The sequence below is a fragment of the Callorhinus ursinus genome, unplaced genomic scaffold, assembly GCF_003265705.2.
Source record: "Callorhinus ursinus isolate GAN/ISIS: 27379988/994484 unplaced genomic scaffold, GSC_fseal_2.0 scaffold2, whole genome shotgun sequence".
In the NCBI taxonomy this organism is placed as follows: domain Eukaryota; kingdom Metazoa; phylum Chordata; class Mammalia; order Carnivora; family Otariidae; genus Callorhinus; species Callorhinus ursinus.
Window position 1 is genome coordinate 104780451 of NW_027397064.1, and position 20142 is coordinate 104800592.

At 39.3% G+C, this 20142-nt stretch overlaps 1 protein-coding gene across 1 annotated transcript in view; it reads left to right on the forward strand.

The window, feature by feature from the left end:
- Positions 1 to 20142, forward strand: part of CNTNAP5 (contactin associated protein family member 5) — an 872890-nt gene that overhangs the window by 594929 nt on the left and 257819 nt on the right. The window contains exon 13 of the mRNA XM_073885276.1: positions 17719 to 17919. Coding sequence (XP_073741377.1) covers positions 17719 to 17919 — 201 coding nt within the window. The remainder of the gene's footprint in view (positions 1 to 17718; positions 17920 to 20142) is intronic.

Here is a 20142-nt window from a genome sequence, read left to right on the forward strand (position 1 = left end):
CCCATCACTGGCTAAAACACTTTTGTCAGATCTCTGCACTGTAAAGGTGATTTATGATCAGTGGATTGTCTGTGGGGTTATATGCAGACACTGAGTGAATATTCAGTTCCCATTCATTTTCTCCTAGTCCAGAAATGACCCTGACCCATATGCTATTACACTGGAGTTTGTAAAATGTTGTTTTACTAATCCTATAATTCCTTCTGCATTTTCTGCTGTCATTTTGCATTCTTCTCTACAGAAGAGCATTTTTTTTTAGAAAAGCTTTTTATTCCTTGCCCTGCCTAACCTCTCTTGTGTTGCTCTAGACTCAGATTATTTCATTTTAAAATGTTACTATTATCATTATGTTTTTTGATGTTCAAATTGCCCCAAATATAGCTAGTCCTGGTCCCACTAGTTCTGCTCCTATGTCTTTCTTACCTGTCTCCATTAATCTTGGAGTACCTCCTTGTTTTCTAGGACCAGATATTACCTTGAACTTGCCTTGCTTAGACCCAGCTCCACTGTTTCCCAAAGAAGTAAAAGACACATTTTTGTAGCAAATGGTATTTGGAAATTAGGATCTAGGTGTTAAGTTTGCTTATTACTTCTAGTCCATTTCAGTGGACAGAACTTGAAAATGTGTGTGTGTGCAAGTGTGTGCACACTTGTGCTTAAGTTATGATTTCTTATGTTTATCTCTAATGCAAATAAAGCACTGTTAGATTTCCCTCATCATTCTCTCTTCCATATATATCTCTCTTCTCTCACGGTAAGAACTTGTCTCAACAATACCAATATATTTACTCATTTGTTCTACCTGACAAATACACAAAATAGTTTCAGAGTCACATCAGCCATACCACTACCAATAACAGAGTAAAGGGTAACATTTACTGAATTTTAATTTTAGTTCTTAGAATATATTCTACCAATGGTGTATGGCTAGACAGAATACTTCATTAAAAAGTTACTTGAATTAATATTTTCGTATTGGTAGGGCACCTGGGTGGCTCACATGGCTAAGCATCTGCCTTCGGCTCAGGTCATGATCCCAGGGTCCTGGGATCGAGACCCACATTGGGGCTCCCTGCTCAGCAGGAAGCCTGCTTCTCCCTCTCTCCTTCTCCCCCGGCTCATGCTCTCTCTCTCTCTGTATCTCTGTGTTTCAAATGAATAAATAAAATCTTTAAAAAAATATTTTCTTATTGGTGATTCTTTTATCTATTTAATATACAGTTAGGCTTTTTGTTTGTTGCTTAATATTCAATTTTAAGGGGTGCTTGGTTGGCTCAGTTGGCTAAACATCTGAGTCTTGGTTTTGACTCAGGTCATGATCCTGATATCAAGCCCTGCATCAGGCCAGCTCTGCACTCAGTGGGGAGTCTGCTTGGGATTCTCTCCTTCTGCCTCTCTCCCGACTCATGCAGGCTCTCTCTCTCATTGTCTAAAATAAATAAATATTTAGAAAATTATTCAATTTTAAGGTTTGTCTCTTTTTATCCTTTTCATTTAATTATATATTTAATTAATGACTGCAAAATATTTACATTATAAAAACTAAATATATGTATTTTATATATACTTCTATTTATATATTTACATAATATATACTTTTATATTTATATTATATATAAGGTGGCTGACCGAAGATGTCTTACTCTGTCTATTGCATTCACCCTCTTCTTACCCATATTCTCTAGGTCATCATTTATATCGGTTTATCATTCCTGTGTGTGTTTTAATTGCTTCTTTATTCTTGCACAAAATGTAGCATAGTCTTTTGTACCTTGATGCCTTGGTTTTGTCATTTAACAGTACTTCCTGGAACACATAAATCAATTTAGAAAGGTCTTGTGTGGTCTTTACTATGAGTGCGTAGTATTTCACTCTGCCAATTAACTATGCTTTATTCATTCAGGAACTTTCTGATGGCTATTTGAATTCCTTTTCTTTCTTTTAGATATATTTATTTATTTGAGAGAGAGAGAAAGAGAGAGTGAGCATGGGAGGGGAGGGGTAGAGGGAGAAGGAGAGGGAGAGAGAGAATTCCAATTAGACTCCCCACTGAGTGTGGAGCCTGATGCAGAGTTTGATCTCATGATGACAAGATCATGACCTCAGCCAAAACCAAGAATTGGATGCTCAACCGATTGAGCCATCCAGGCACCCCTGAAATTTTTCTTCAATATGGTCCTCTTGCAGTAGATATTCTGGGCTACAGAGCAGAATTTCAAGTACATATCTAAACATACTTTCCAATCCTATATCACTTTCCTGCTGATTTCAGGAGCTGTCACTAGAGTCAGTGAAATCCTGGCAGTCCGTTGGATGTTTAGTTCCATGGTAAGTAAATGTCCACTCTGGGTCAAGTGTTCAGCATACAAAGATTTACAAGATCGCCTTTTGCCTTGTAGAGCTTACAGTTTAGCAGGGAGATTTGAATAAAAAAATTGTTATTATGGTTCTTGAGCAAGACCAGAACACAATGCTGGTGGAGTTAGAAGAGGCTTTCCACTGGAGAAGACATTGGTGCTTTGGCAATATCATTCATACTGTGATGAGCTCCAGAGTAGAGATGTCTGCTGAAAGAAAGATGAATAATTTCATGCTCCTCTTTGAATTACTTTTTGTCAATCACCTATAGAACCAGAATATAAGATCCTTGAAATCTAGTACTAGACAGTCTGAGATTTACTAAAGTTTTCCTTTGTGACCTTGTAAAAGGAGATGTAAATGCTGCCCTTGGATAACCCTTCTCAGGATTATGGGAAGACCTTTGCAGTCAGCTCTTGTCCTTCCAGACTCCTGAATTCAATCTTGGCTACTTTAGCTCTTCTTAACAAAGGGATGGAAACTAATCATTCTGTACTTGTGTCCCAGATACTGGGCTATCTTGTCTCAATGTTTATCTCATTGAATCCACATGATGAAGTGTGAGGTAGAGATCACTTCTTGCTTGTATTTTGAGAAAGTAAGGTTCAGAGAGGTTGAAGAGCATGTTCAGCATCACTCAGTTAGTAAGTACTAGACATAGGAACTGGATTTAGATCTTTGTGAGGGCCAGCTTTTTCCTCACAATGCACCAAAACAGTACCTGCTACAAAGGTACTCCTACTAAAGACTTCATAAATACTTCTAACAGCAAACAAAGCCTGTCCACTGGCCCCATAGCCCTCTTCCCATCAGGTGATTTTGGTGTGGAGGCCCCTTTCTTCTCTCCCCTGTCCAGAAGGTGGGCACACCTGGTTTGTCCACACCTGCCCCTATGCCCCACACTGCCAGGCTCTCATCTTCCATGTGAACTTCTCTCCCGGAACCACCTGTGAAAGACTTGAGTTCAGGGTCCAGACATTCTGGACCTCACACCCTTGTACCCTTGTATCCTTCATTTTAACTTCCCAGTCCCTAAAATAATATTCTGCACAGTCCAGACATTTAATACATTTTCCTTGACTAAGCCAGTGAATAACAAATCAAGTATGACACAATGTGTGTGGAGTCTGGTCAACAGCGCTCCACCCCCCAAACATAAAACAGATTTCCCACATCTCTGTGATCATACCACCTATTTTAAAGCAAGACAAGAGAAAAATAATCCCCCAAAAAGGTACATAAAAAGTAAAGACTCCAGCAAAGTAGGAGAATAAATCACAGTCAAGTATGTTGTCTGGAAGTCATAAAGTGTGGCCTGCGTAGGCAGGTGGAGGAGCGGTAATGGGCAAGAGCCGGCCCCACTCCCCCATGCCCCCTGAGCTGTGGTGTCTGTGTTCCCGCTAATGCATGGTGAGCAGGGGCCCAAGCAGGGGCCATAAACCGGTAATGTGCTCCCCCCAGCAGCAAAAGGCCAGACACTGAAAGCAGCCGTGTCTGCAGTGGTTTTAGTATGGCATGGATGGATTCTTGCACAGGCAGCTGATGTATCCATCTGGGAGGGAAAAGAGCACATGAGGGAATTTGAAGCTTTTTAAAGAGTGGGAAATTGCTTTACACCAATTGCCCCTCTTCCTTTGGTAGTTTGAAGAGAACATAGAGTTGACCCCTTCAGCACAGTTTCCCATAACTATTTCTGATAATGAAATGATCCTTTCAGATGCTCCCCAAGTGGCTTCATCAGGAGGGGTGATAGCAGTGGACTTTGATTTTCTCTTTGGTACCCAAGCTCTGGGCTCAGCTCCCCCCTGTGTATTTTATTTCATTCTCACATCATCATTGCAAGTGGGTTATATCCAGCTTACAGATGAGAAGACTGAGGCTTGGGGAGGTGAAGTGTCTCTGCAAGTGTTCAGAAATCTGAGCTGGTAGTGTCGACCGAGCCTGCCAATCCCAGTGCCTTGCTTTTCTCCCTTGCATCTGCCTCCATTAACCAGAGAAGCCCTTCCCAAGCTGATATTTACTCAGCAGTCATTGCCCGTGATTTAAATGGAGAGATAAGGTACAAACATATGAAAAATTAAATAAATATCAATGCAAAATGACAAGAGATGTCACTAGGCTGTACATGTGTAGATGGCAAATGAGTAGTACAGGCAATAGTTTGAGGATTATTTAAGCTGTCTTTACCCTTGGCACAGAAAATTCACTTTGTCAACATAGATAACTGTACCAGAAGTGACCCCAGGGACCTTAATATAGACTTGCTTTATTACAGTAGGAGCATAAGTGAATTGGCACACTTTTCAAAGGACTATAAGCAACTCCCCACAGTGATTTAAGTTCAATTAAGCAGGGTATTGACAATCTGTAGACTTCCCTTCCTCCGAAGCATTGTGGTAGAAAAATTGCACATTTTTTTGGCCCTACAAAGAGACAGATATGTGTGTAGAATGAGGTCTTATTAATCAGGGTTATTTCTTGTTTCTCTCTCCTTTTTTAACTTTCCTTTTGTTTGTTCTTTCTTCTGAGTGGTGATTTCCATGGTAACAGATAGAACAGCTTACATCATCTATAATTACTGCTATTATTATTAATAATAATGATCATCATAATAATAGCAATCAGATAAAATGAGAGAAAAAAACATGAAAGAAAATTAAATTGTGGCTCTGTATGTAAACAGTTTACAGCTTCTGAAATGAGAGCAAGAGGAACCAGCAGGTCATGTAGAGACCCAGGATGAGGGTTCATAGAGGTCTTTCTGGGGTGAAGACTGGAAAAAATTTCACAACAGAGATGAAGATACAGAATGTTCTAGAGAATCCTATCATTACTACTCTGCTGGCACTTTGTGCAACCTCTTTTTCTTTTCTCTTGTTGTTGATACTATTGGTGATCATATTGAATGTGTGTGTGTGTGTGTGTGTTTGTGTGTGTGTGTGTGTGTGTGTGTGTATGTTGATCTTATAACTTGAAACTTCTTTTACATTTGGATTACTACACATGCATAGAGGAGCTGCTTTGGAAATGCTAGAAGAAAGAACCTGAAAGAAAACAAATGGTGGTGATTAACTAATCTCATCACTTGACAATGATTTCCTGAAGTCCTAAGAAGTGCTCGATGGCAGCCTATGCTCTAGTGGTCTGAAGATGAAAGACTTCTTTAGACCCATCCATTCTCAAGGAAAACATTGTGGTCCCTGCTGGGCAAGCTCCTGTAACATGCACTCCCAACCCTGACCCCCCACCAGACCCCTGCGCAACCCCACTTATTTATTTTTTTTTAATTTTATTTATTTATTTGAGTGAGAGAGAGAGCGCGCACATGAGTGGGGTGAGGAGCAGAGGGAAAAGCACGCTCTCCGCTGAGCAGGGAGCCCAAAGTGGGGCTTGATCCCAGGACTCCGGGATCATGACCTGAGGCAAAAGCAGATGCCCAATAGATTGAGCCAACCAGGCACCCCTAGCCTCACTTACTTTTAATCTTAAGAATACTTATAATAGCCTGAAACATTTGTCATTCTGGTGTACACAATCTTCACCAAAACAATGGCAAGATTTTAGAGAGTTAGGCAATGCATTTTCCTTCTGGACAGGTATCCCTGTGGATGGCACAGCACTAGCTGGGCACATATTTGAACATAAGAATGAATGATATACTTCATATTCTGGGAGATCTCGTAGCTTTAACGGGAAGATAGACTTCAAACCTAAATTCACAATGTAGTCTGAGAAATGCTTTGCTAGTCTCCATAAAATACATTGTTACGTCTGTGAAATGATGCTTTAGAATTTTATCACGTATGCTCCTTGATGCCCCATGGCCTGTAACTCCTTTATGTATAATAGTGGCAAATAACTGTTGAGGGCCTGGGCCATGAGCTCATTCACACTCATGCCAGTACATTGGGCATCCCTAAACAACATTGCCCTATTTCCTCAAAGTTCTAGTAATTGAAACAGTATAGTACTGCAATAAACAATAGACACATGAGGGGGAGGAGAAAGATGGCAGAAGAGTAGGAGACCTAAATTTCGTCTGGTCCCAGGAATTCAGCTAGATAGGGATCAAACCATTCTGAACACCTACGAAATCAACAGGAGCTTGAAGAAAAGAATAGCAACAACTTTCTGAACAGAAAAGCGACCGCTTTCTGGAAGGTAGGACATGCAGAGAAGTGAGTCCGAGGCGATATTTGGGAAGATAGATGGCGGGGGAAGGGGGCCTCCGTCAGCCGCTACTGTCAAGTGATAGAGCAGTGGAGCACAAAATCGGAAATTTTAAGAAGTCGACTCTGCTGAGGGACGTCGCTCCAGGGGCTAAGCGGGGGGTGGAACACTTGCTGGGACAGTGTGGCTTCAGGACCCTTGGGGTCACAGAAAGATGGGGGGTGCCTGAGTGCGGCAGAACTCCCAGGTATGGGAGCGGGGAAGCCGGCTGCAGAGATGGAACAAAGGCGTGCGCTCTCAGCTTGGGGTTGCCATAAACTGTGATCTGCAGCACAATCGGGCCACTGCTCTTCCAGGAGGGACCCAACAAGTGGCAGATTGGGGGAGACTCCCCTTCCTCCCCGGGGAGGAGCAGCGCGGGAGCGCACCGCATGGATCTACTGGGACTGGAGACTCCAAACGGGGTCCTCTGCCAGAGATAGAAACACCCGGCAACAGGCTGGGTGAGCACTGAGTGTGGCCGGAGACTGGGGAGAGGGGAGTGATTGACTGCTTTTCTCTGGGGACTCACTGAGGAATGGGGCCCCAAGTTCTCGGCTCCTCCGGGTGGAGATTGGGAGACTGTCATTTTCACTCTCATCCTCCAATGCTGTAGGGAAAGCTTGCAGGCAACAAAAGCTCCCAAGAGCAAACCCGAGCAGATTCCTTAGCTGGGACCTGGCAAGGGCAGGGCAATTCCGCCTCCAGCAAAGACATCTGAGAACCCCTGCGACAGGCCCCTCCCCCAGAAGATCAGCAAGAACTGCCAGCCAAGACCAAGTTTACCAATCAATGAGAACGGCAGAACTCCAGCACTAGGGGAATACTGCACATAGAATTTCTGGCTTTTTTCCCATGATTCTTGAGTCTTTCAAAGTTATTTTTTTTTAACATTCTCTTTTTTTTTTTTTGAATTTTTCTTTCTCCCTTTTTCATCCAACATCTTATCAATCATTTTTTTTTAAATATTTTTTATTTTTCATTTTTAGAGTCATATTCTATTGCTTCATTGTAGTTAACCTGATTTTTGGTATATATGTGTATATATATATATATATATATATATATATATATATATATATTGTTCTCTCTTTAAAATTTTGGGTTACAGTTTCTTCTACCAGACCAAAATATACACTAAATCTATAGTTTATGGCTTTATTCTAGTCTCCTGCCTGATCACATTCTCTCCCCACCCCCCCTTTTTTTATTAAATCCTCTTCTTTCTTTTTTCAACCAACTTCTTATCAATCCCTTTTATAAAATCTTTTATAATTTTCATCTTTACAGTCATATTCCATCCCTTCATCATATTTACCCTTATTTTATACATGTTTTTCTTTCTTTAAAATTTATTTCTTTAAAACTTTAAAATAAGTTTTTCTTTCTTTTAAATATATTTTTATACATATATAAAGTTTTCTTTCTTTAAAACTTTCATCTAACAGACAAAAATATGCCCAAAATCTAGTGTGTGGCACTGATCTATGCAGAGTCATGATCATATTTTGTTTTTTTTGTTTGTTTGTTTGTTTTTTTGTTATCTTTTTCTTGTTCCTTTTTTTTTTCTTTCTTTCCTTTTCTTTTCCCCCAGTTTCAGGTCTCTTCTGATTTATTTAGTGTATATTCTTCTGGGGTCGTTGTTAGCCTGTTAGCATTTTGTTCTCTCATTCATCTGTTCTCCTGTGGACAAAATGACAAGATGGAAAAAATCACCTCAAGAAAATGAACAGGAGGCAGTACCGACTGCCCAGGGACCTAACCAATATGGACATTAGTAAGATGTTGGAACTAGAGCTCAAAATGATTATTTTAAAGATACTAGCTGGGCTTGAAAAAAAGCATGGAAGACATTAAAGAAACCCTTTCTGGAGAAATAAAAGAACTAAAATCTAACCAAGTCGAAATCAAAAAGGCTATTAATTAAGGTGCAATAAAAATGGAGGCTCTAACTGTTAGGAAAAATGAGGCAGAAGAGAGAATTACTGATATAGAAGACCAAATGATGGAAAATAAAGAAGCTGAGAAAAAGAGAGATACACAACTACTGGATCACAAGGGCAGAATTCGAGAGATAAGTGATACCATAAGAATAAACAATATTAGAATAATTGGGATCCCAGATGAAGAAGAAAGAGAGAGAGGGGCAGAAGGTATATTGGAGCAAATTAGAGAACTTCCCTAATTTGGGGAAGGAAACAGGCATCAAAATCCAGGAGGCACAGAGAACCCCTCTCAAAATCAATAAAAATAAGTCTGCACCCCGACATCTAATAGTAAAACTTACAAGTCTCAGAGACAAAGAGAAAATCCTGAAAGCAGTTCAGGACAATAGATCTGTAACCTACAATGGTAGAAACATTAGATTGGCAACAGACCTATCCACAGAGACTTGGCAGTCCAGAAAGGACTGGCATGATATATTCAGAGCACTAAATGAGAAAAATATGCAGCCAAGAATACTATATCCAGCTAGGCTATCTTTGAAAATAGAAGGAGAGATAAAAAAAAAAAAAAACTTCCAGGACAAACAGAAAATGATGGAATTTGCAAACACAAAACCAGCCCTACAAGAAATATTGAAAGGGGTCCTCTAAGCAAAGAGAGAGCCTAAAAGTAACATGACCAGAAAGGAACAGAGACAATATACAGGAACAGTCATTTTACAAGCAATACAATGGCACTAAATTCATATCTTTCAATAGTTACCCTGAATGTAAATGGGCTAAATGCCCCAATCAAAAGACACAGGCTATCAGAATGGATAAAAAAAACAATACCCATCGATATGCTGTCTGCAAGAGGCTCGTTTTAGACCCAAAGAAACCCGCAGATTGAAAGTGAGGGGGTGGAAAACCATTTACCATGCTAATGGACACCAAAAGAAAGCTGGGGTGGCAATCCTTATATCAGACAAATTAGATTTTAAATCAAAGACTATAATAAGAGATGAGGAAGGACACTATACCCTACTTAAAGGGTCTATCCAACAAGAAGATCTAACAATTGTAAATATCTATGCCCCTAATATGGGAGTAGCCAATTATATAAACTAATTAATAACAAAAGCAAAGAAACACATTGACAACAATACAATAATAGTGGGGGACTTTAACACCTCCCTCACTGAAATGGACGGATCACCTAAGCAAAAGATCAACAAGGAAATAAAGACTTTAAATGACACACTGGGCCAAATGGACTTCACAGATATATTCAGAGCATTCCATCCCAAAGCAACAGAATACACATTCTTCTCTAGTGCCCATGGAACATTCTCCAGAATTGATCACATCCTAGGTCACAAATCAGGTCTCAACTGGTACCAAAAGATAGGAATCATTCCCTGCATATTGTCAGACCACAATGCTTTGAAACTAGAACCCAATCACAAGGAGAAGGTCAGAAAGAACTCAAATACATGGAGGCTAAAGAGCATCCTACTAAAGAATGAATGGGTTAACCAGGAAATTAAAGAAGAATTTAAAAAAAATCATGGAAACAAATGAAAATGAAAACACAACTGCTCAAAATCTTTGGCAAAGTTGGTTCAACATCCACAAATCAATCAATGTGATACAATACATTAATAAAAGAAAGAACAAAACCCATATGATCCTCTCAATAGATGCAGAAAAAGCATTTGACAAAGTACAGCATCCTTTCTTGATCAAAACTCTTCAGAGTATAGGGATAGAGTGTACATAAATCAATATCATAAAAGTCATCTATGAAAAACCCACAGTGAATATAATTCTCAATGGGGAAAAAGGGAGAGCTTTCCCCCTAAGGGCAGGAACACGGCAGGGATGTCCACTATCACCACTGTTATTCAACATAGTATTAAGAGTCCTAGCCACAGCAATCAGAAGAGAAAAAGAAATAAAAGGCATCCAAATTGGCAAAGAAGAAGTCAAACTCTCACTCTTTGCTGATGATATCATACTTTATGTGGAAAACCCAAAAGATTCCACCTCAAAACTGCTAGAATTCATACAGGAATTCAGCCAAGTGGCAGGATATAAAATCAATGCACAGAAATCAGTGGCATTCCTATACACCAACAACAAGAGAGAAGAAAGAGAAATTAAGGAGTTGATCCCATTTACAACTGCACCCAAAACTATAAGATACCTAGGAATAAATCTAACCAAAGAGGGAAAGAATCTGTACTCAGAAAACTATAAAATACTCATGAAAGAAATTGAGGAAGACACAAAGAAATGGAAAAGTGTTCCATTCTCATGGATTGGAAGAACAAATATTGTGAAGATGTCAATGCTACTTACAGCAATCTACACATTCAATGCAATCCCCATCAAAATAGCATCCACTTTTTTCAAAGAAATGGAACAAATAATCCTAAAATTTGTATGGAACCAAAAAAGACTCCGAATAGCCAGAGGAATGTTGAAAAAGAAAAGCAAAGCTGGTGGCATCACAATTCCAGGCTTGAAGCTCTATTACAAAGCTGTCATCATCAAGACAGTATGGTACTGGCACAAAAACAGACACATAGATCAATGGAACAGAATAGAGAGCCCAGAAGTGGACCCTCAACTCTATGGTCAACTCATCTTTGACAAAGCAGGGAAGAATGTCCAGTGGAAAAAAGACTTCAACAAATGGTGTAGGGAAAATTGGACAGCCACATGCAGAAGAATGAAACTGGACCATTTCCTTACACCACACACCACTCACAAAAATAGACTCAAAATGGTTGAAAGACCTAAATGTGAGACAGGAGTCCATCAAAATCCTGAAGAACACAGGCAGCAACCTCTTTGACCTCAGCTGCAGCAACTTCTTCCTAGAAACATAGCCAAAGGCAAGGGAAGCAAGCACACAAAAGAGCTATTGGGACTTCATCAGGATAAAAATCTTTTGCACAGCAAAAGAAACAGTCAACAAAACCAAAAGACAACTGACAAAATTGGAGAAGATGTTTGCAAATGTCATATCAGATAAAGGGCTCGTATCCAAAATCTATAAAGAACTTATTAAACTCAACACCCAAAGAACAAATGATCCAATCAAGAAATGGGCAGAAGACATTAACAGACATTTTTCCAAAGAAGAGATCCAAATGGCCAACAGACACCTGAAAAAGTGCTCAACATTGCTCAGCATCAGGGAAATCCAAATCAAAACCTCAATGAGATACCACTTCACACCAGTCAGAATGGCTAAAATTAACAAGTCAGGAAACGACAGATGTTGGCGGGGATGAGGAGAAAGGGGAACCCTCCTACACTGCTGGTGGGAATGCAAGCTGGTGCAGCCACTCTGGAAAACAGTGTGGGGGTTCCTCAAAAAGTTGAAAATAGAGCTACCATATGATCCAGCAATTGCACTACTGGGTATTTACCCCTACCTTACAAATGTAAGGATCTGAAGGGGTACATGCACCCCAATGTTTATAGCAGCAATGTGCACAATAGCCAAACTGTGGAAAGGGCCAAGATGTCCATCAACTACTGAATGGATAAAGAAGATGTTTGTATATATATACACAACAGAATATTATGTAGCCATCAAAAAGAATAAAATCTTGCCATTTGCAACGATGTGGATGGAACTGGAGGGTATTATGCTGAGCAAAATAAGTCAATCAGAGAAAGACATGTATCATATGACCTCACTGATATGAGGAATTCTTAATCTCAGGAAACAAACTGAGGGTTGCTGGAGTGGCAGGGAGTGTGAGGGATGGGGTGGCTGGGTGACAGACACTGGGGAGGGTATGTGCTATGGTGAGCTCTGTGTATTGTGTTAGACTGTTGAATCATAGACCTGTACCTCTGAAACAAATAATACATTATATGTTAAAAAGAAGAAGAAGATAGCAGGAAGGGAAAAATGAAGGGGGGCAAAATGGATGGAGAGACGTACCATAAGAGAATATGGACTCTGAGAAACAAACTGAAGGTTCCAGAGGGGAGGGGTTGGGGGGAATGGGTTAGCCTGGTGATGGGTATTAAAAAGGGCATGTATAGGGGTGCCTGGGTGGCTTGGTCGTTAAGCATCTGCCTTCGGCTCAGGTCATGATTCCAGGGTCCTCAGATCAAGCCCCACATCAGGCTCCCTGCTCAGTGGGAGGCCTGCTTCTCCCTCTCCCACTCCCCCTGCTTGTGTTCCCTCTCTCACTGTCTCTCTCTCTGTCAAATAAATAATAAAATAAAATAAAATAATAAAATAAAATAAAATAAAATAAAATAAAATAAAATAAAATAAAATAAAAAGGGCATGTACTGCATGGAGCCCTGGGTGTTATACGCCAACAATGAATCATGGAACACTACATCAAAAACTAATGATTTAATGTATGGTGATTACCATAACATAATAATAAAATAAATAGGCACATAGACCAATAGAACAGAATGGGGAGCCCAGAATTACATCCCACAGATGTATTCAATTAGTATTTGACAAGTGAGCTAGGAATACTCAATGGGGAAAGGATTGTCTCTTCAACAAATGGTGCTGGAGAAATTGGACAGCCGCATGCAAAAAAAAAAAAAATGAAATTGGTTCCCTATTTGTATCACTCACAAAAAATAACTCTAAATAAATTAAAAACTTAAGCATAAGACATGATACCATAAAAATCCTAAAAACACAGGGAAGTTACTCCTTGACATTGGTCTTGGCAATCATTTTTTGACTACGACACCCAAAGTTCAAACAAGAGTAAAAATTGACAAGTGGGACTATATCAAACTAAAAACATTTCTACACAGCAATGGAAGCCATCAACAAAATAATGGAATCTATGAAATGGAAGAAAATATTTGCAAACTATATATTAGATAAAAAAGCAAATATATAATTACTGTTACTTTAAATTAACAAGATCTTTAGTGAACTGAATAAATTCCTGCTGCCCCTTCAAAAGTCTCCAAATGCAGTTTTCCCTTAAGCAGAGAATTTGTCTTGGATAATTTAATACATGTATTCCTTTGAACAAGTTAGAAAGATGGGGCTATACTTCTCATCATGGGAGTGAATGACAGGATACATTAAGAAATAATAGAAAATAACCCAAGTAGCAAAAAATAGTATCAGAAGTAGTGTTTTTCCAGATTTCTGGGATCATAAGGACTAAGCAACACATTCCATTGACAAAATTTCAGGAAATGAAAAGGACACATATAAGTATAGAGACACATGAAACTATTCCAAAGTGAAAAGATAATTGAACAAGATGGTAACAAGTAATTTTACACAACAGCAGCTATATTACAAGAAATTGCAGTCCAGCCCACTTGTTAACTTAATTTTCTGGATGAGCTCCCCACCCTCAATTCCCTAAGAAAAAAAGTCCAGGTCCTCAGCCTCATGTTATAGAAAACTCTCAATGTATAGATTCTTTACTTTTTTGCTGTCGGACAGCCTATTATATGTCCATGTGAAACATGATGCTGAATCACTATATTATCATGGATAAAATGGTTGATATTAATATCCCATTTTCCAAAGTGGAAATTTCAGAGGTTAATGACTTGCCCAAAGCCTCACTGCTGACATGTAGCAGAACAGTTTCCAATCAGACAGGCAGGTTTCTAAAGCCAGGCTGTCTCATGGCACCTTGAAGCCCTAGACATTCAGTTAACAATGGACCTTCTCACACAAACCCCCTCACTTAATTTTTACAACCATCCTATAGAGTTGGTATCATTTCTGCTTTCCAGATACTACTGATGAGGAAACTGAACTTTAGAGAAGTAATGATTTGACCAAGGCTACTTAACCAGTAAGTGTCGGGGTGACACACAAATCCAGATCTTCTAACTGCAGAGCCCAATCTGTGTCCATAAATATCCACACACCCATTGGCTTAATTAACCATCTTTAACATTTAGCTTCATGGGTTCAATTTCAGTTAAAAACAGGTGTACATTCATGAATGGATTCCCACCAACATCCACCTAAAAGACTGTTCAAAATGAATATTGTTTGAAAATCCTTAGAGCTAAACTTCACATACACATTCCCTAGCTAAAACCACATGTCCCCATCTTAGACCAGACATCAGGAGCATCAGGCCCCAGGGCCAACTTCCCTGAGTGGCATTGACCCCTAGCCTTTAGTGTTTTGTCAGAGTGTAGGACTTAATCTGCACCTGCTACCAATGAAAATGAGAGGGGAGAAAATAAAACAGAAAGCAAGAAGAAATAGTATCCAAATACCTCCTTCTTTTCAGTCTTTCTTTTGCTATATCCCAGGAGGAAAAAATAATCAGAGGACAAAGGGCATGTTTGAAAGGAAATCCAGCTAAGAGACTCTAGGTTTCATGTAATCATCTCTCCTCTTGTTGCTCATACTGGGTTTGCAGGGCTTGTGATAACTTTGTGAATCATGGGGAGCACTTCAGAGCTCTTAATTATTCCTTCATATCTTCTGCATATGTGCATATATCAAAAAGTGCCAATAGTTGAGTTGTTAGAACTTCCATTCACCCTCAGTTTCCAGAAGGCAGTGCTGGCAACATTAGTGGCTTTAAGATGAAAGGTTGTCTCTCCTACACATTTTCCTTTTCCATCTTGCTAAAGATAGACTCTGATTCTGGCAAAATGAGTCAGTGAGTAAAAGAATAAGCAAATCAATGAATGAATGTATGAATAATCAGATGAATGGATATATGGATATAAGAATCTGTGTGTATTTGGAAGGAAATCTAAATTTGTTAATGATACTATTTTGACCACTTCTGGCATCAGATTGGACACAGTGAGCCTGGGGACAAATTTATTTTCTCTCTCTAAGCCTTCATATATCTATAGCTCCATGTATCTGTGTTTATGTCTCTCTCTCTCTCTCTCTCCCTCTCTCTCTCTCTCTCTCTCTCTCTCTCTATATATATATATATATATATATATATATATATATATGTACACATACATATATATTTATCTATCTATATTGACATCTACCATGGTGGATTGTTATGTGTCCAGAGATAAGGTATAAAAATGACCTCACATGAAACAATAACACAGCATCTATACATTAGACTGGGTGGTTCTTTTCTTCTACATACCATGGATATTTCAAAACTGTCAGTCTTTATTTCTCTTTCTATCTATTGTGTTATTAAATAATTACTTTTCTTTGGTAATTTATCAGAGTTTGTCTATATCAGTACCGACATTTTTGGAGTTACGGGTTAGCTATTTGTATAATATTATTATTTTTACCAATTATAATTAATGTCTTATTATTACTTTCAAAGTCAGAACCTAATAACCTTCATTTTGATTTGTTTTTCAAACTTTATAGAAAATGTAATTCTGCCTCCATTAAACATTAGAGACATGGTTAATCACTGGGCTGGTTTTAGGAAATAGGCTGAAGATGAATCAGAATGCTTGAAAAGAGTTTACTATTTTTGTTGCAAGAAATACTTCCTTTTCTGGATTTGGAAAATTCTTTAGAGATAATGGAAACCAAACTTTCTTCCTCTCCCCTCTCCTAATATAGTGAAACATAAGTGCAAGCAGTAAAGTTACTTTTCCAAAGTCACATATAGAGTTAGGGTAGAGAAAGTATTAAAACTGGGGAACTCAGTTGCCTGTGCTTTTCCTTTTTAGCTAAATATGCTGACAGCTGTGATCCTGCTTCTAAGTAGTACTAATTAATAATAGTTACTTTTAGTGTGGGCACTCATCACTATTGTCTAATAGATATGTTTTGGGTCATTTCTATACTTCCTAGACCTTGGTTTCCTCCTTTATAAAAACTAGGAGGGTGAAGTAGGAGGGAAACCACATGATAGCTATGTTTAGTTATTTTTCAGCTCTGAGAATCTATGAAGAGTAATGATGCTAATATGTGGGCAAGAGTCTCGAATGACAAAAGCTTTTTGAGTCTTCCTATTTCCTTCTATGCTTTATTTGTGAGCATGTTCAGAATGAAATTCTATGTCCAATTGCAGTAAATGTTTTAGTCTAGGTTATTAGTACAGAATGTCTGATAGATCTCAGATAGTGCCTTGCAACTTCATATGTTTGGCTGCTAGTCCATAGAAACAGCCCTACTGCTGGGATTGCTGTATTTTTCTTTTTTTTTTTTTTTTCTTTTTTCTGATAATAAAACTGAGCCCTAGAAAATTTCTCTCCTCTCTCCTCACCTTCCATTCTTACCTGTGGTAGGTAAAAGGTGTCCTCCAAACCTAATGTGAAGGCCCTCATCTCTGCATGTTATTTTATTGTAAACCTCTTAAAATAATTTTTTGGCAAATAGAGGAAGCATAGAGAATTTAAAAAAAAAGGAACTTCGGTTAAGTGCCTTGTGTATATGGTGTGGATCATACAATCTTATCTTTGTTAATTAGGTATATTTTACGGGTACTTTCTATATGGAGATCTGTGTAGAGCAAACATTCAATGTGACACTTGTGTTTCTGACACAGTTATCTACGCTAGTATTTGTCTTGTGGGGGAGTGTGTTCTTAGTAGCTAGAAGCCTGGGCTTTGCAGTCAGACACCCTGTGTTCCTATTCTTGCTTGGTCACTTGTGCATGGATAAGCTGCTCAGTCCTGCTCATTCACTTTTCCTTCATTTCTTTTTAATTTTAATTTTATTTTATTATGTTATGTTAGTCACCATACATTACATCATTAGTTTTTGATATAGTGTTCCATGATTCATTGTTTGCATATAATACCAGTGCTCCATGCGATATATGCCCTCCTTAATACCACCAGGCTAACCCATCACACCAACCGCTCCCCTCTAAAACCCTCAGTTTGTTTCTCAGAGTCCATAGTCTCTCATGGTTCATCTCCCACTCTGATTCCCCCCGTTCATTTCTAACTTCCTTCCAATTTAGGCAATGCCAGTTTAAAATGAGATGATGGACATTAAATGCTTAGCATAAAGGCTCCACAAATTTAGTTCCTATGATTATTAACCCCCATACTAACTCTGGGTGAAACTCTGTGAGAAAGAGAAATTTTCTGGTCATTTTCATTTGCATGAGTGGAGCACTCAGGTGGATTGATTGCCCCACGTTGAGTAAAGCATCACATTGCTTGGGTGATCCTCTTCCCCACCCCTCCACCCCCAGCTTTATTGAGTTATATAAGTATGATCCTCTTTTGACCATCCTTCTAATGTCTCCTTCCTTGGGTTATGTTTTCTGGACAGAGGACAAGATTTGGACATCAGTTCAGCACAATAACACAGAGCTGACCCGTGTGCAGGGTGCGGACCCCAAAAAGCCCTATACCATGGCCTTGGATTATGGTGGCAGCATGGAGCAACTGGAAGCCATGATTGATGGCTCAGAGCACTGTGAGCAGGAGGTAGCCTACCATTGCAGAAGGTCCCGCCTGCTCAACACGCCAGGTAAGTCTCGCCCCCACTCCTCGGCATGAGTCGCACAGGGTAACCACAGATAGGCCTGGAAAACATGGAATGTCAAGGAGAGGGGTGTTTTCCCACAAGGGAGCTGCAGTGATGGTTGTTCACTGTGCAGTGGAAAGAAATGAAGTCAGGAGAGTACTGGGGATGTACTCATCCTGGCTCTGATTCCCAGATGTGACCTGAGGGAAGCCTCTCATGGTAGCCTCTCAAGGTTCCATCCTCATCTTCAAAAAGAAAATTGTGACAATACACATCCTTCAATAGTTGAGAGAATGAGAAGTTTTAGGAGATTAATAGCACTAGGAGAGAGCATTGAACTAGACATAGACGATGTAGAGGTGGGAAGGGATGTTTCTGGGAAAGGGAACATTTCCCAGAATATGAGAAAGCACGAAGGATCTTGGCATATTCACCAAAGAACAATGAGTTATGTCCAGGACAAGAGATGCAGAGGGAAGTGGTATCAGGCAAAGGGGCCAGCAGGGCAGGCAGGGACAGCCCTGTGTGTTTTCAGTACTAATGTTGCCTGGAAAGTGCAGGCCTCAGTGGAAATAACTTTTTAGAAATAAAGTTTGCTTTTAGGAAAAAAAAAATAACAAAACAAAACAAAAAAAACTTCGATGACTGCTTACCACACAGAAAAGGGTTTTTGCAGAATGTCCAGAGGATTTTGTCAAAGCTCAAGGATGCCCTGGGATTCCGTCATTTCTGTGAATATCTTCATCATTTGTATCATGGCATGCGCTGTGCGCACGCACACACACACACACACACACACACACACACACACACACACACACAAGCTGAGAATCATAGGGGTGTGAAATATCCAAGAATGGTGTCACAATCTGTCATTTCAAGAAATTTACAATCCCATGCTTGGAGGTTAGGAATTTTGAAAGGCTTGAGAAGATTAGACAGTGGAATGTCAACAAAGGAGAAGTGATAGAAGCCTAACTAAATATAACATGCCGCCTCAGTGATCTAGAATCTTTAGGAAAGACTTTGTTCCACATAAGTGAATTTTCCAGATAACTGTCACTTATCCCTTTAAGCACCAAAAATGTTTTCAAAGAATTTTTAACGATTTGAAATGAAAATCTTTCTCAAATGGATTACATGCTTCCCTGCCTTCTTAAACAGAGAGTTCTAAACATAAAATGTAACCTTTTCTTGATGACTCAGGATTATCATTGTGAAAATCAATTATTGTACTCTCCTTGGATTCAGCCATGCTCACAGGGCTGATTAGATCTGAGGCACTGGTTGCTGTCCCTCTTCCCGGCGTTCTTAGATGGTGCTGCTTGAGAGGCTCAGTGTGTATACTTGTTCGTATTTCTTTCTGTCTTGGCTCTCAAGCCTGCACCTGTCACTCTCGGCACGATTCAGAGTCCATGTGTCTGGAAAACTAACCTACTCTCTTTTCATTGTGTTGCTTCTAGTTTTCTAAGGATTGGGTTTGATGGAATTTTAGGAAAAATGGGATCCTGTTCATTCGGACTATGGGTTTCCTTTAGTCTATGTATTATGTGATATCAATTTGGTAATACTATTGCCTTTGTACGTGTTTTTCTTTTCTTTTCTTTTCTTTCTTTTTAACTTAGCTGTGTTGAATTCCCTGAGTATATTCAATTGGGTGGGCATGGATTTGAGGCAGGCCATACTAGAGTAACTTTGCCTCCTACTATTTATAGAAACTCGTGCAAGTTGCTCAATTTCCACTAGCAATTTCAGCACCTGAGCAATTTACACGAAAATCCTCAATTAATAAGGCTGATGTGAAGACTGCAAGAAAAATGTGCTCTACACTCCTTTTACTGTGCCTAGTACCCACTAGGTGTTCAACAAACACTGGGGTCTTATTTCTTTCCTCCTTCACAGCTTCCATGCCAGCAGAGAAGGTCTAAATTTGCACTGCAATGAGAAAGAATCTCAAAGGATCACTTTATTTCTATTTTAATGGTGTAAATAGAATAATTATAATAATCATAACTCCTGCATGCAGATAATCTCACCACCCAGAGACTTGACTGTTGGATTTAGTTGTGCAGCAATCCAGATATTTTGTGTCCATTCCCATTTTGTGCACATTCACAAAAACACAGTGAAAACATATTGTCTATATGTTAGGGTTGAGAATAATCATTAATCCCCTTTTCCCCCATGGTTTATGAATCAAATGAGGTAGATGAAGGGAGACAATAG